The sequence below is a fragment of the Panthera uncia genome, unplaced genomic scaffold, assembly GCF_023721935.1.
Source record: "Panthera uncia isolate 11264 unplaced genomic scaffold, Puncia_PCG_1.0 HiC_scaffold_149, whole genome shotgun sequence".
NCBI classification, from domain to species: domain Eukaryota; kingdom Metazoa; phylum Chordata; class Mammalia; order Carnivora; family Felidae; genus Panthera; species Panthera uncia.
In genome coordinates, this window is record NW_026058129.1 from 16,212 (window position 1) to 33,100 (window position 16,889).

The 16,889-nt window shown below is 34.9% G+C and overlaps 1 protein-coding gene across 4 annotated transcripts in view; it reads right to left on the reverse strand.

The window, feature by feature from the left end:
- Window positions 1-2,536: 2,536 nt before the first annotated feature.
- The window catches only part of LOC125917104 (A disintegrin and metalloproteinase with thrombospondin motifs 6), a 208,092-nt gene continuing 193,739 nt past the window's right edge, over window positions 2,537-16,889 (reverse strand). For 3 of the 4 annotated variants that reach the window (XM_049623367.1, XM_049623366.1, XM_049623365.1), the window contains 2 exons: window positions 14,016-14,123; window positions 2,537-3,086 (listed from right to left, as the gene is read on the reverse strand). In XM_049623367.1, coding sequence (XP_049479324.1) covers window positions 2,937-3,086; window positions 14,016-14,123 — 258 coding nt within the window. In that variant the 3' untranslated portion in view covers window positions 2,537-2,936. The remainder of the gene's footprint in view (window positions 3,087-14,015; window positions 14,124-16,889) is intronic. The other variant, XM_049623368.1, reaches the window with a different exon arrangement.

Here is a 16,889-nt window from a genome sequence, read left to right on the forward strand (position 1 = left end):
AAGATAGGAATAGAGTTGGAGAGCATGACAGTGAGGAATAGTGTGCAATAGTCTGATGATGTGAAATTAAAAGGTGTGGCTTTCAGATAAGAGGGAGGGAGAATCATCCGAAAGGAGAAATGAAATATAAAAGCATAGTCAATCCACTTTCACTCATTCAAGAGTTAAGGATGAAAACAACTTTAAAAGGTTAAAGTTTATTGTAAGTATCTTTAGAGGACAGCCAGTTTCCATTAGAACAACAAAGTGAAGAGAAGGAAAATTGAGAGACATCGGAATGTAAGGACTTTTGCTGCTGATGGATCTTGAATTCCTAAGGGCACAGAAGTTTCAAAAGTTGGGCAGAGATAGGTAACAGAAGATGTGATATGCAGAACTTTTTGGAATTGGAGCGCAAGACATGAGGAATGATGTGGGAATCTGGGGTTTCTTACAGTGGCAAACACAAAGTAGGATCAAGGGTATAATAAGATTAATCCTGGTGGACTCAGGAAAGATAGTGGGAGCAAAGGTGTGAGTGTTGGGGGAACAAGACATTTTGGGGGACCTATGACTCTCTCTTAGTACCTATTGGAGAAGATTGTATTTGCCCTTCATGCTGGAGTTTTCCCTAGTTCCCTGTTGATGGAATTGCTGGACCTGAGGTTGGTTCCATTCACTATTAACAACTTAAAAAATTCATGTGACCTTCATACACATGGATTTATGATCAAATAGCTTCCAGTTTTAAAAATTTCCCTGCTCTAGGGGAAATGTAAGCTAATTTTTCATAGCAAAGTTTGGTTTTACTTACATCTGTGTTACAGGAGCGATACCGTTTCCTTTCCCCAAGGCAATATTTTCCACCTCCTGAAGGTCTGAAAACACATTTTGTTTAACATGTGAATATATCTGTCTACAGAAAGAGTACATATATTGCTTGACAAAAACATATTAGCATTTATTTTAAGAAAATACAAAATTTGACATTTTATTAGTTATTAAAATAATAGTCATGCTGGTGATTGTTAACAATGATGATTATGGTTGTTGAACATAAAACTTAAGTCAGTTTGCTATGAATAGCTTTTTAAGACTCTTAATTGTCATGATTTACATTAGGAAGAAAATGCAATTAAATAAATTTATTTTCTAATTATCATAGTAAGCAGGTGCTCAGTTCAACACAGTGAGTTTAAAACTCACTTATAATGAAAAGCCATTTGAATCTTATTCAACAAAAGCCATATATAACCTGATGCTATTTGTTCACCACGTAGGAAGTGGCAAGTTTACTATTTTTTCCAAACTACAAACAAGAGCATACTAAATTAGTCTCTGGAAATAGCTGTAGTTCAAAGTAAATAATGCAGAAATGAATTTCTATCTCATTATATGAAGTTTGAAAAATTACATCTCAAAACAAGATGGCTTTGCATTATATAAATACTGCATATGACACTCACATTAAAGAAAAAGTAAGATGCCCAATATTTGATTTACATAAATTAATTTTTAAAGTATTTAACATCAGGTAAAGCCATATGCTATTATTCAGGAATGCTATTTCAAATGGCAAAGCTAACTTCTTTTATAACTATCTGAGTATATTACTTTTTATCATAGAATTTTATAGTTTTGGTTATTAATTACAGTAGCCCGCAGTTGAACTTAGGTAATTATTCTGTACTTGTTTGAGAAAAGATCAAGTATAATTATAATTTTGGCTAACTGGTAATCAATGGAATAAAGTTACATGTTAATATATTTTGAATACCAGAGAATACTGACTCTAAGAAAGAAAAAAAGTGGCCCCGTCTAAATCAGCTTGGGAGAAATAGGTTGATCAGACAAAAACAAGGGCGTGGGGATGGTGGTAGCATGACTGATTTATGAGTGGGTGACAGTGAGCTCTGTTTAGCAGGAAGATAATAATGGAAAGAAAGCTGGAGAATGGAAACACAGAAACTAGTGTAAAAGGAAATAATTTCAAGCTGAAAAGAATAAAAAAGAAGAAAAGAGACGTTCAGAGGAGGAACCAAAGAGAGGGATCCTGAATTAAAAAGAGAAAATTAAAAATTAAAGCAACTTTTACCCCAGGAAGGAGAAAAAAGCAGAAGTGATATAACGCCATGCTGCACCAAACATTAGTTGGAAAGGAGGCCTGCAACCTGAGCTCTAGACAAAAATGGGAGCACTTGATATGCAGCAGCTAAGGAGAAGTTTAGTTTCTGGGTGGACAGGAAAGTCCAACTGGGGGACTCTAGTCCACCTGTAATGGGCACTAGTGGGAGGGAGAGGCAATTCAGCTACCAGAGAATACTGATGGGGCTGGCCTTATGCCAGGGGACTCTGACTGGAGAAAAGGAGTGGTGGGAGAGGAGCAGTCCAACCTGCATGAAACAGTCACGGGGAGAAAAGTGGTGGCAGCTCCGGAAGATGATTAATAGGGGCATGTGAATGGAAACTATTTTAACACATGGGCAGTATTCTTTTCATTGTGATTTGTGATGCGAATCAAGGCATTTCAACCCTTGAAGTGCTCTCATTGGTCCTTTTAATACTAATGTAGCAGTAATAATTTTATGTGACATGTGAAAAGACCTTAGGTTTCCTGGGAATAATGGTAATGTAGCTAAGACCAGACCTGGATTCATCCATAATTCAGTAGTTTTCGGAGGAGGAATCTATCTGATTATTACTAGATTAAAAGTCTGGCTATACCTGGGATAGATACACAATGCTATTCTTTTTTATTTTTAGTTACACAGTAAGGGGGGTGGGGGGAAAAAGAAAGTCTGTCTAACAAGGCTCTTCCACTTCTCTGTGCCTATTGCTTGTTCAGAAGACAAACACTTGGCTCACTAGTGAAACGTTTTTACAGATAACATGTGAAACCACAGCTTTGAATCAATTCCAACTGTGTCTTTTTGTTGGCTCCGGCTTACTTTAGCTACTTACGCTGGACTGTCACAGTGTCTTAGGGATGAGGAGACGCCTCCCCCGCAGGTTCTGCTGCACTCTCCCCATAGTGACCAGGGACCCCAGCCCCCATCTATGCTCTGGGGCCAAGTGCCAAAAGGAACACAATCTCCCTGATAACACCACTGCAAGATTTCACAGAAAACACAGAATTAGCTTTTAGGCAGATAGAGCTATCAGGTTAGAAATACATAAGGGTCCGGCAATGACCAATTACAGGCATGTAGCATTCTCCAACAGATAACAGACTGAGAGTTCTTTAACTGTGTTTAGACAATGGCAAAGGTGCATGTGATTTGCAAATTATCTTTAGCTAGGCAATGATTTATACATCTCTAACATGTACCAGGAGTCTAGAAAACCTGACTTTACTTCCTTTTTCCTTATTTCTCTGCCTCCAGAATCCTAGTGTTTCTCATTAAAGAGACCTCAAAAGTATTTTTTAAGATATTTTAGTATTAAACTTTTTTTCTTTTTATTCCACTATTATTAGACTCATGGAATGATAACGCAATATGGAAAGTTCCCCAGTAAGGAATTTTTATGATGGTAATTGCTTTTACATTAAAAAAAAAAAAAAGAAAGAAAGAAAAAAAGAAAGAAAAAAAAGGCTGGTTGAGGCTACAATAGTAAAAGAATGTGTTGTGGCATTTCATCTACATGAGTCCTGCAGACATAATAAAAGTAATGCCAAGATACTAGGGACAGGGTACAAAAAACTCTAACATACACTGCCTAGCCATGTGTATACAGCCCTGCATGAACATGTGTACTGGAATTCTTTCAGCTTTACTCTGCACTAAACCACACATACTGCATGTAAGTAGAAAGCCAGGAATAATTTATCGAGACGTAGACATCACATAATCAGCTCATAACTCTAACATGATAAATCTTATTTGCAGAATATGGTAAAAATGAAATCTTTTTTTTTTAAGCCAAGCATGTCTAGGCTTTTATTGGTGCGTTTTTCTTAGGTATCAAATTTTGACAAACCAACCTGGTGCTGTGAATGTCATTTTTTTATATGAATGATAAAAAACATTATTAGAATAACTATCAGTAATATCAGATACACAATAAATCAACTTTATATTAAAATATGAAGGTATTATAATATGCAATGCTTAGAAAGTAATCAGTTTATTACATTGCTTCCATATATCTGGAATTTTTTCACTTTTCACCATTCCATGGCTGCCACCTTAGATGAAATAGGCAAATGGAATAGATTCTTACCTGGTCTCTGTGGCTGTACTTTTTTTGTACCTATAATCAACCCATTCTCTAGTAAGCACTTCAAGAGAGCTCTTTTCAAAACGTTATCACATCATGTCACTTTTTGCTTAAACAATTGCACTAGTTTCCTGCCTCCTTTAACTCTGGTCAGAAGTGGCCTTTGTGACTCCTGCCTCCTTCTCCAGTCTTATTCTCTCTTGCACAGATTGGTTCAGACCACTGCAATCTTTTATTTTCCTCAATATACTAAGTTTGTTCCCTCTTTTGGGCATTTGCATCTGCTGGTCCTTCTGGGAATAGTCTTCTCCTAATTACTTATGTTGCTGTCTTCTCATCATTTGGTCTCAAGGTCAAGCATCCTTTCATCAGAGAGGTCTTTCCTTGACCACTTTTATTCTGAAGATGGAGTACCTCCCCATCCTCTTTCACCCTCCCCTTCTCCAACTCCAGACTGTAATAGATTACAGCCTCCTGTTTTAGTTCCCTCTTACCACTTAACACATTTTAAATTACTCTTTATTTTTCAAATTACTTCTGTAGTATTTTTCCCTTCTCATTAGTATGTAAAACCAGGAGATGCACATGTGGCTATTTATTTAAAAAAATATGAGCATTGTAAAATACTCATTTTAGGCAATTCATCCAAGCTTTTTTTCTCTTTTTTCATCTATGCTTTGAAGGGGAAAGTTCAGCAACATATCTAAGCCCACAAATGACCAAGTTATTTGAGTAAAATATATCCTGAAAGGCAGGATAGCATGATGGTTGAGGACTGAGACCTGAATAAGAACTGAGATACTAAGTAAGTAATTTCACTTGTCTGCACCTGAGCTTTTTCATAAATAAAAAGGTAAATAATAAGAAAGCCTATATCATGGCAGATTAAATAAAGATAATGTGAGGAACCTGGTACATGGAGTGTAGAAAGTATCTGATACATGGAAAGAGTTCTGTAAACGCTAGTAACCACTGGGCAAGTTGCTTAATTTCTCTGGATCTCCATTTTCTTATCTGTAAAATGCGAACAATAACACCACCTATCTAGTAGGGCACATAAAGTGAGTAGAGTAATGGTTAATTCATATCAAACCTTCAATATGCTAAATTAGTTAATATTACTGTTAAAATGAAGTGCTCACATGTAGGAATGAGGTTTTTGCAACTTGCAGAGATCTAAATGTGGTGTGAATGGCACTCATAACCTTAGAGAAAGCTAAGTTCCTGCCCTGATGATGATACTAAATTCTTGGAAGGCCACACAAATCTTCCACAATGCAGAAAAAAATCAATAGGCACACTTTGGAAGATTTGTTTCTCTCCACAGATGTACATTTATCTCTTCCAAAGTTGATGGCTCTGAACATTTTTTAAAAATTTGTTGAGGGGTGCCTGAGTGGCTCAGTTGGTTGACTGACTGGCTTTGGCTCAGGTCATGATCTCATGGTTCATGGGTTTGAGCCCGCGTCAGGCTCTGTACTGACAGCATGGAGCCTGGAAGCTGCTTCTATTCTGTATCTCCCTCTTTCTCTGCCTCTCCTCTGCTCATGCTCTCTCCCTCTTTTTTTCTCTCCAAAATAAATAAACATTAAAAAAATTAAAATAAATTTGCTTTATAAAAATTTGTTGAATTTTTAATATCCTTTATTTGAAAACATTATTTGAACTAAAGAGACAAAAACCAAAACAGTTGACCCATATCTCCCACCCCTGACCCCTACCTCTGGCAAACACCAAACTATTCTCTGTATCTATGAGCCTGTTTTTAAAGAAATATACATATATATTAAATATATATTGTTATATAGCAATAAATATGCTATTTAAATTTAATTAAAATTTAAATTTCAGTTCCTCAGACCCACTAGCCACATTTCTAGGGCTCCATAGTCACATATGGCTAGTGGCTACTATGTTGGACAGAGCAGATATAGAGCATTTCTATCATCAAAAAATATTCCATTAGAAATGCTGAATGTCTAAAACAGTGCCTAGCATATAGCAGTCATACAATAAAAATTTATTGAATAAATACATTAGTTAAATTATAGAATTCTTTGTCCTATTCTGGACCACATGTCCAGATCCTTACTACACGTAAGTAAGGGAACTAGAGATACTGGTGGATAAAAAAAATGTCAATTTCATCTTTCTTTCCATGATAATTGCACTCAGTCTATTTTTAGTAGTTGTAACAACATAAAGGAATCATTGAGAGAAGTGCTGGGTAATTAATTTTCATTTGTCCATAAAAAAATTAGGCAAGAGAGAGAAAAATATGATTGGCTAGAAGGCAGAACATTCTGACCCTAAGTCTAATAAATATTAAAGTAGGACATTAAGAAAAATAGGTAGTTTTGGGCAATGGGAATTGCTACGAAGAAAAAAAAAATCATAGGTCCAAAACGGTGAACCAGAGGTAGTGGCTGATAATACAGTACCAACCCTGGGAGAAGGGCAACTAAAAATAATGTACACTTGAGAGACAGAAAATATTTCAGTTGCCAGTGTACAGCATGCTTAATTGACTTTGAAGACCAACCATTTGTATAATGATATACCAGTTGTGTTAGGCCTTCACCTATACAAAAGTCACAATTTGGACCAAATAATCTCTAGTTTTGCATTTTTGTTATTACAAGTAGCTGTGTACAATGATAATAATAATAGTAATAATAACAATAAGTATGTATGTATATATGTATGTAAGTATTTTGAGAGTGAGAAAGAGACAGCAGGGGAGAGGGGCAGAGAGAGAGAGAGAGAATGAATCTTAAGCAGGCTCCACACTCAGTGTGAAGCCCAATGTGGGGCTCAATCCCATGACCCTGGAATCATGACCTAAGCCAAAATAGAGAGTCGGATGGACACTCAACTGACTGAGCCACCCAGGCACCCCATATAATAATATTTATGCCTGAATTTATTTTTCTATGAGAATAACTAGCAATGTATTATTGATTTTTCTCCCATGGAAAAATTCCAAATCTTAAAATTTACCTATTTTTCAAGTTGGAAGCTTAGCATTATTGATATCAAATAATACTCAAATTTTACTGTGCATTTATTTTATATAATCACAGAGCTACATCTAAAGCTCAGAGGGACTTTGAAATTGATGTGTAAGCACTTCAGTTTTTTCATATGAGGAAACTAGAACCTTAAGGAGGCTGACTTGCCCATGGTCACTTACGGGCAGATAAGAAATTATCTGTTCAAAAACATACAAAAATCAGTGGGAAAAAACCCAACTGTTGGTATAGGATTACATATTTGAAGTATATTATAGTATTAAAGAATATTGGACTATGTTTACTTCATAAAATACAAAAAAAACTACAGATAAACACTCTCAGCTACAAGTGTACAAACCCATGTTATTTTTCAGAACTCTTTGAGCATTCTTATAAATTATAGTTTAAAAAACTTTATTTTTTGTATTTTTCAGAGGAGAGAGAAATTGTGAAGGCTACAAGAATACCGAAAGATGTAGGTTCCAAAGTATTTAATAATACTGTTATTCATATTTCCTGGATGTTCACAAAATGTAGGACATGGAAAGAAGTCACATAAAGTCTCTTGTTTTCCTTTTAAAACTTATTCTTATGGTAAAAGACAAACACAATATTCAGTTTGTTGGACGCTCATCAGTTCTCATCATTAATTAATACCTACAGAGCCACAGATTTTCATAAGTGGCTTACTAGATCCTTTACTGCATAAATTCATGTTATTGAATTGTATCTATTCCATGGAGTTATAATAGACAATTGTATCAGAAAGTTAAATAACAAATATTAATGGCTAAAAAATGAAGAACTCAAAACAGCAATATAAGTATCAGTCATTTAGTAGTTGACAAGAGACTAGTGTCTAGCTTAATAACTAGTTAACAACTTAGTTAATTAGTTAACAAGTTAACAACTACAGTCTGTGTGCAGTCTGTGTTACAAATCTGAGTTCTTACTCTAGTAATATCTTTGGTGCAGAGCAAGTCATTTGTTTCTTCAGATTCCCTAACTATAAAATGGGGACTAATTTTTTGAAATTTCAAAATCCAATGTGGTTTGGATTAGGACAACTTTAGAAATTAGTTCTATGCAGATATGCCCTCAAAGAAATTATAAATCTACCAAAGGATTTGGTTGATTTTGATCTCTGGCAAATGGTCTTTTGAGTTATGTTTAGTTCAATATAGGACTTTTCAGTGATGTTTACTTACAGTAAAGGATCTCTTTGGAATTCTTGCTATTTCTCTGCTCCAGCAGTAGTAAATATCTTGATGTAGTATATAATTTTAGAGAAGGCGCTTATGTAACTTAATAATAAATGCTTTATGAAAACTATGGAACTTCATGTAGATCAAGTTATTTGAGCTAATTTTCCAGATTATTACATTAATATGTACTAAAATTTTAATGTGTGTAACTCATAAGTAATATAATTAGATTACACAAAATAAAGCAATTTGATGTATATATAAATCCTATAAGCACATAAAGCTGAGAATTTTGAGTGTTGTATTTTCTACTTTTCTTCTTCTTTTTTTTTTTTTTTTTTTTTTCATCTGAAGATGCTAAACCTGTAAAGCCTCTATTTCTACAGGCATAGGATTTTACTTCATTTCTTAAACTACAGATGTTAAATATTCAGATGGAGACTAGATCTTTATTCTCAAAGGTTATATCCAATCTAGTGATTTTGAACTATTCTAAATTATCAGTTGTGTTCCTTCAGCCTAAATTTTCTAGATAAATTAGGTAAATTTGGCCTTCTTTTTGCTAATTCAGGCGTGTAAAACCAGATTCGGAAAGGTGATGGAGTGAAACTATCACATTTCAAGAATAAAATATCATATTGCTCATTTCTGTTTTTTACATTCCTTCTAAATAAAATGAATATGTTATTAAAACTATCTAGAAAGACAATCATTCCAGTGAGGCTTTAAAGGTTTTATTAAGAAACACTTAACCATCCTTAAATAACATTTTTTGATAGTAGACCACTAAATTTCATGATCTACATCAGGGAATTATGTTCAAACAAGATATACTACAAATCAAACAATCTAAATGAGAATTTGTCAGAATTCAACGAAGGAAAATTTCAAGATGGGTATATACAGTATTTAAAAATATATATACATATATATTTTTTAATAAGAACCACTTTAGAATGTGATTATGGTAGATCTTGTACCATAGCCAACACTTTGGTCCAGCCAGCATCTGGAATGACAGACCCCTAAGGAAATCCTAAGATTCTGAAGGAAGTGATATTGGTGACTCAATATGGAACATTCTTCCCAAGTCAGAAAAGTTGAGAATTGGAGCATAGCACTATTAAAAGCCTTATCTTTCCACTGTGCAGGTGTGGGAATGTAAAAGCTTTTTTTCAGCCCAAATTCTAAAGCAGAACTTGTCATCCCATACTATTTAAATTTCTAGAGCAATTGAAAGGACTATTCTTTTTTCACTTCCTATGTTTATAGTTTGGGACCCAGTCAAAACATATTATATTCTACTCTAAGTGAATTAAGATCTAGTGCTACAAATGTCCTATTACATATCTAGTGCTTTAAAGGGGCATATAATAATCTTATTCTAATCCAGCCCTGTGTTTCTCATGCAAAGATAATAGGAATCATTGTCATGTATTCATAAGCCTAAATGCTGGGATATATCTCTAATTGGTCTTTTAGAATCAATAAATGAATCTTTTGGCTATAAGCCAAGTTTTTGAAACCTTTTTGGTCACCATCAGAGTTTGCAAAGATTGAGTTTTGATTTTCCTAATATCCTGTTCAGTAACAATGCCAACTCTACTATCAAAGTTTTTAGAGTCTAAATCTTTATTATTTTATCATGCATGGCATTCCTCCGATTCCTGTCCAAAGGGCTATTGTTGATGCCATGCCTAAGGAAATTTCTTTTGCCTGAAAGTTATATTGATTGATTTGTAGGAGTGTGACCCATGGACACACAGTACCAGGGCACCGTCTGGGCTCATCAGATTTCCTCCTTTGGTTAATGCTACTGTCCCTGAGTACATCCATTCAGACCATATGGTTCTTATTCAATACTTGAATGGCTTATTCAGGCAAACATCCAATGGCTGTAATAGCGATGTCAGACCCCCCAGGACTCACGCAAAGATCAGTTTTTAATTTTTTGGCCATATTTCTTACTCCATCTGCTAAATGTGCATGGAACAGTTCCCATACTTACATGGAACATTTGTGGAACTGCGCCCCCGGGCAGGGATCCCATATCTTTTGCAGCCAGAATTTGACGAGATCATTGTGGATCCAGTACTCTGGATATGTCTATGCTATCACTTGAGCAGTATTTTTCCCCTCCCCCAAACTTTTTTTTTTTCTTTTAAGAAAAAAAGGATTTATTCAAAAAACTATGAGCAGCTTTGGTTTTATCCTGCTGGCTAGACAGGATGTAGGTTTTTTTCTTGTTCCTTCTGAAGAGAGTAGTTTTAAAATTCAGAGTTGAGATCAGAGGTCAGTCATGGGTATTCCATTCATATTTCTCAGACACTCAAACTCATGCTTATACTCTCTGATGCTCATTAGTGCCAGTTAAGACAGTGTGGTGAAGAATTTTCTGCCCACCATCATCTAAGGTTGGAAAATGATGAAATGAATGATGATGCTCTAGTAATATACACTAGCACCTTTCCTCTGAAGAAGCCCACTAAAAGCTTACTGAGATATTATCTTATTCCATCCTCACAAGATCTCTACGAAATGTGGAAATAGATTTCTCTCATTTTAAAGTGGTGACTGGGGCGCCCGGTTGGCTCAGTCAGTTAAGCATCCAACTTCAGCTCAGGCCATGATATGATGATTCATGAGTTTAACCCCGTGTCATGCTCTGTGCACTGACCACATGGACCCTGATTGGGATTCTCTCGTTCCCCTTCTCCCTGCCCCTCCTCTGCTCACACTCTGTCTCTCTAAAAATAATAATAAATAAATAAATAAATAAATAAAGCGGAGTTTCATTATTTTACCACTTATAACGCAATTATATATTCTTATCTCAGTGTTCTGCCCACAGTTCTTTCTTATTGTAATTCCTGAGATAACATATTGTTACAGGTAGATAAGTGAAAAATCCACTTAGTATTAAAGGGTAAAATATATTCTTACCACTGATCTCAAGCTCAGTGACTCAGTTTATTCCTGTGACAATGAAAAAATTTTTTTTCTCTGCAAAATTCCCCATCTGAAGGTAAACTAAAATCGGAGGCAGTCTAGAGGGACAAAATTTTCAATTTTCGAATCAGAAAGACCTCGGCCAGGGGTGCCTGACTGGCTTAGTCAGAGGAGCATGTGACTCTTGGTCATGAGTTTCAACCAACATTGGGTGTAGAGATTACTTAAATAAATAAAACTTAAAAAAAAAAAAAGAAAGAAAGAAAGAAAGAAAAAAGACCTGGTATGGAGGCTCAGCTTTGCTATTAAATTGCTGTGTAATCTTAGGCTCTCATGTCTGAACTTTCCTCATCTGTAAATGGAGTTAAAACAGTACCCACCTCATAGGATTTTTTGCCAATATTAAACAGAACAAATAAGTATCTGGCACAGTGTAAATACTTTAAAAATATTCATTACTATCATCATTACCATCATTATTGGTAATGCCAACTATATGTTAATGCCACACAAAGTTGACCAGACTGATTGAAATTTCCACTTTAACTGTTCACTAGCTTTTTACATGGTTATTCTGGGTCAAATTTCTGATTTCTGGTTTAATTTCCAAATAGATACAGGCTTTAGAGAAAAACAATTGCATTTGGCAACAGTAAACACGCTTCCTCTTTATGGAAAAAACAATAACTGAAATCAACAGTAAAAATTCATAAATAAATAACTGGCAAGTACAGTTAGCAAAAATAAATAAATAAAACATATAAACAATGTCTCAGTTCCCTTTTCTAGTTCTTTGTATTTTTTTCACTTAATTAAACATGTAGGTTGATCTAGTTCTTTGAAAGCCTCTTCATAAATTCACTGTTAATGATTGAGATAGTTTGAGGGTCTTCTCATAGCGCTCTGTGCTTTTTCTTTCTATGAGTCTGCATATGTATTTGTTCTTTTTATTCATTCATTTAAGATTTGTTAGGGCCATTCTAAAGCTATTGATCTTCCATGTCTCTGAAAGAATGGCTAATGTTTGTTTTGTAGATTCATTTTAGATGGTGAAATCCAACATATTGACTATGAAACTATGATGTTGTGAATATGAATGATCTCTTGGTACACAGACTTTGCTACACTTACAAAGTTCTTAAACAGTTTTTCATGGAGCCCAAGGCATTCTGTTGAGGCATGTCATGAGGTATGCAAGGGGTTCTTTTAACAAGAATATTTCTTCATAAATTCACTGTTAATGATTGAGATAGTTTAAATATGTGTCTACCATATAAAATACAGTGGGATTGAGCTGTGTGTTCTCAGATAGCCACTATTCATGGTTTCCTTACTTGAAGTGATTATATAATTCATCGAATGCTTGTAGCAGGACTCTGAGATGTTTAAAAGAATGAATTCTTTATGCTTGGGATTAAAAAATAAAGTAAAATAAAAAGAGCCATCAGGCTTAGTGATGTGGCCCATGGACTACATCACAAGATTAGTAATTAATCAATGGCAATAAAGAGAGAGATTCTCACTGTAAATTCCCCCCCTTACTATTTTGCATTTCTTCTAAGTCCAGACTCATGTAAATTGCTACTTGTCATTGACAAGAGCTGCTGACTCCAAAATAAACCTAGACTGCTGTTTCAAGAATGCAGTTCTTACTATTTTCTATTACTTCAGTGAAAAAAAAAGAAAGAATTTTTGGTAGTGTGTGAAGGTCCCTATATTTTTATTGGCTACTTACAAAGTCTCAAAAAAAGATCCTTAATCCTTTAAAAATGACCCTATCAATTCATACATTTAGCACAATTTACCAACATTTCCAAACTCAGCATGGAAAAGCCATCAACATGGCACTAGGTCACGGGTCCTGAATGAAGCCGTCAGCAAGGATTAATAAAACTGTGACAGCTGCCCAACAGCTTTCATTCTTTTTATTTAAACATCAGATGGCAAACTGAAATTCAGTGTAATCTTTGTTGAAAGTACCCCAACATGGAAGAATTCAGAACTGAGAACAGAAGACAGTCGTGGTTATTGTAAATTCAGTATGTAGCAATAAATTCTAGAATTCACATATATAGCAACTCCTAAACAATTTCAGAAATAGTATAAACTATTCTTATCTGTTTGAACAATTCTTAGTAGTGATATTTTTTGAAAACTAGATGATGAAATTAAAATTATTTAGCTACAATTTCTATGCTCAGAAAAAATGCTTAATTATTCCTGTAATACCAGCCCTTTCTCTCATATTGTAATTTAAAATCAACTCTAGTTTGACTCTAGTTATAAAATCTACTTCTGGATCACATAATATTCCTGGGAATTATTTATCAGAAAGAAACCTAGACTTATATGACTAAAGAGACTGTATTATATGACTATAAGATTGTTGTTGGATATTCTGTACAAATATATATGTATACACACAGAAAAGTGTAACTGAGCCAGAAAATAAACAAGCACGGTAATTTGCTGAACACTGTAAGTGTGCAGATACCAGTATGTGTCAATTAACTCCTTAGGCTAGGTATTTACTATTTTCTCAAATACATGTTAAATTAGTATGCATAATTTCCTAGTGGTTCAATACGAACACCAGAAATTGATCAGTTTAGTCTATTTGTCAAAGAGCTAATAAATCATTTCAGCTTACCCCCTTTTCAATATTCCCAGTTTGACAGAGTGTTCCTTCAGCTGCAGGAATACTGTTGGTGACACAGCGGTTGCTTTTGCTGAGACACCACAGCTCTCTACACACTTCCTGGGAAAGAAGGCAAAAGCAAGTTGATCAGAAGTAGAGACTAAAATCATGTTTGCTTCTTCCACAAAATATACCTATGTACACTCAGCATTACTTTAAAAAGACATCCCGGGTGTTTTTCTGCTGTTGAAGCATAAGGGATGAAGATTTTGAAGGTGGTTCTTATGGAAGATGTTACCCATTTTGCAGAGTCATTTAAACATTTTTCTTTATAATCTTATTTTAGTGGACATGCAGAGTTTTCAGTAATAAACTGGGGTGTCTGGATGGCTCAGTTGGTAGAGCATGTGACTCTTGATCTCAGGGTTGCAGGTTTGAGCCCCACGTTTGGTGTAGATACTGCTTAAAGAGAAAATCTTTTTTAAAAATTCTTAAAAAAAAAAAAGGGAATTTCACTACTATAGAAGAGTAGGGAGAAGGGATGAAAATGTAGAAAGGATATATGTTTATTACTCTCAAAAATATACACTAGCAAAATTTACCAATTATTAATAAAGTGTTACCAGGTAGATGCCTTCCTTGACCTACCAAAGAATTCAAATAAAGACTATTTTATTTTATTTTTTTTAATGTTTATTTATTTCGAGTGAGAAAGAGCGGGGGCGGGGGACAGAGAGAGAGGGTGGGAGAGAATCCCAAGTAGGTTCTGCCCTGTCAACACAGAGCCTGACGTGGGGATCAATCTCACCAACCCCAAGATCATGACTTGAGCAGAAATCAAGAGTTGGACGCTTAACAGACTAAGCCACCCAGGCACCCCAAATAAAGACCATTTTAAAAAGAAAAAAAGAGACCCTGGGCATGGGCAGGGTGTAGTTTCTAATCTAGCAATATTATTTGCAGCTCATCAGTGTAGCCCACCTGCACGAAAGGGAAATGTTGTTTTAAACAAATGCTGCTATTTATGTGTTATTTTCATAAGTGACGTATTTCAGATGTTGTTCAGAGCTGTCTTGTCTTCTTTATTATGATTTCTTATTCTACCTTAGCATGGGAGAATTACAAAACTTATTCTAATATTGGCAATATATATAAAATACTTAATTTTGTTCATACTGTAGTGATCTGTCAATGTTTGTTTTATTTTATTTATTATGTTTATTTATTTTTGAGAGAAGGAGAGAGAGCGTGAGCAAGGGAGAGGCAGAGAGAGAGGGAGACGGGATTCAAAGCAGGCTCTGTGCTGACAGCATAGAGCCTGACGTGCGGCTCAAACTCATGAGACATGAGATCATGACCTGAGCTGAAGTCGGATGCTTAACAAAGACTGAGCCACCCAGGCATCCCAATCTGTCAAATCTTACTTAAAGTAACCTGTCCAACATATATCTGGGTGAACTGTTTTAACTAACAGGAAAAACAAAAACAAAAACCCTACTTTGAAGAAAGTGTTCATAATTTTCAGTTTCTTTTTATGTATCATTAAAGCTAGCACCATTACTGATATTACAAGTGTTTAGGGACACCTGGGTGGCTCAGTTGGTTAAGCACCTGACTCTTGATTTCGGCTCAGTTATAATCTCAAGGTTGATGAGATTGAGACCCGTCTTGGGCTCTGTGATGACAGCTCGGAGCCTGCTTGGGGGTTCTCTCTCATCTGCCCCTCCCCTGCTCACATTCATGCTCTCCACAAATAAATAAAATAAGCATTTAAAATAAAACGTGATTGAGTTAAACTAGGACTATTTAGTATAATATATATATATATGTAATAAAAATATATTAATCTGGAGTGCAAAGATAAATTTATGTGTAACATTCCCTTTAATGCTATTACTCCCCAACTGCTCTTTTAACTCTCAAACATAAAACTTATGTCACATAAACACAATTCAGAGATAAAGCAGTAACATATTTAATTCGCTGGTTCACCATTCCTACAAGGAGAAATGCCCCAGAGCATATAGCATATTGAAGGGACCTCTTTGGGCTCCTTTTTGCACTGCTCCTTCCCACCAGGCACAAAAGGAGACATACAATTTCTATTAGACTTTTAAAATGCTTTTGAATAAATCTAATCTATACCTACTTTACTTACTTTATTTATCTACTTAAATGTCTACTTTATTTATCTACTTAAATTTTACTTTATTTATCTACTTTAAACTCTATTTGGAGAACTACTGAACTAGAAGAGTTGAAACATTAAAAAAAAGAAAAACAGCAGGTACTGTGGATCATTATATAAAGATAATTTTCCTGTTCTTACAATTCAATGTATTACAAATTCTACTTTCTTTCAAACCTTCAGTTCTTATTTAATGAGAAAGTCATTTATACTATTTTGGTATTCCTTTTCTATAGAAGACAGTTTCCTAATATATGTTCTTAATTATATTATTTTAGTTTAATATTAGAAAAGCAGTAGAACTAACATTTTAGAGTTTTAAAATACTGTCCCATGCATCAAAAATAACCATATTCAAAGAAAAATGTGTTCACAAAAACAGAGAAGCATTGCTAGAAAAATGTATTAAGATTACAAAAAGGGACACCTGGGTGGCTCAGTCAGTGAAGTATCTGACCTCAGCTCAGGTCATGATCTCATAGTGAGTTCAAGCCACTGCTGTCAGCACAGAGCCCGTTTCAGATGCTCCATCCTCCTTCTCTCTGCCCCTACGCTGCTCGCACACACTCTCTCTCAAAATAAATAAAAACATTAAAAAAAAAAGATTACAAAAAATTATCCATAATCCTGGACTATACATACTTCTGAACCTTTATGATTTTTATTATGTCTAAATCTTACTTAAGACAAAAGTAAAA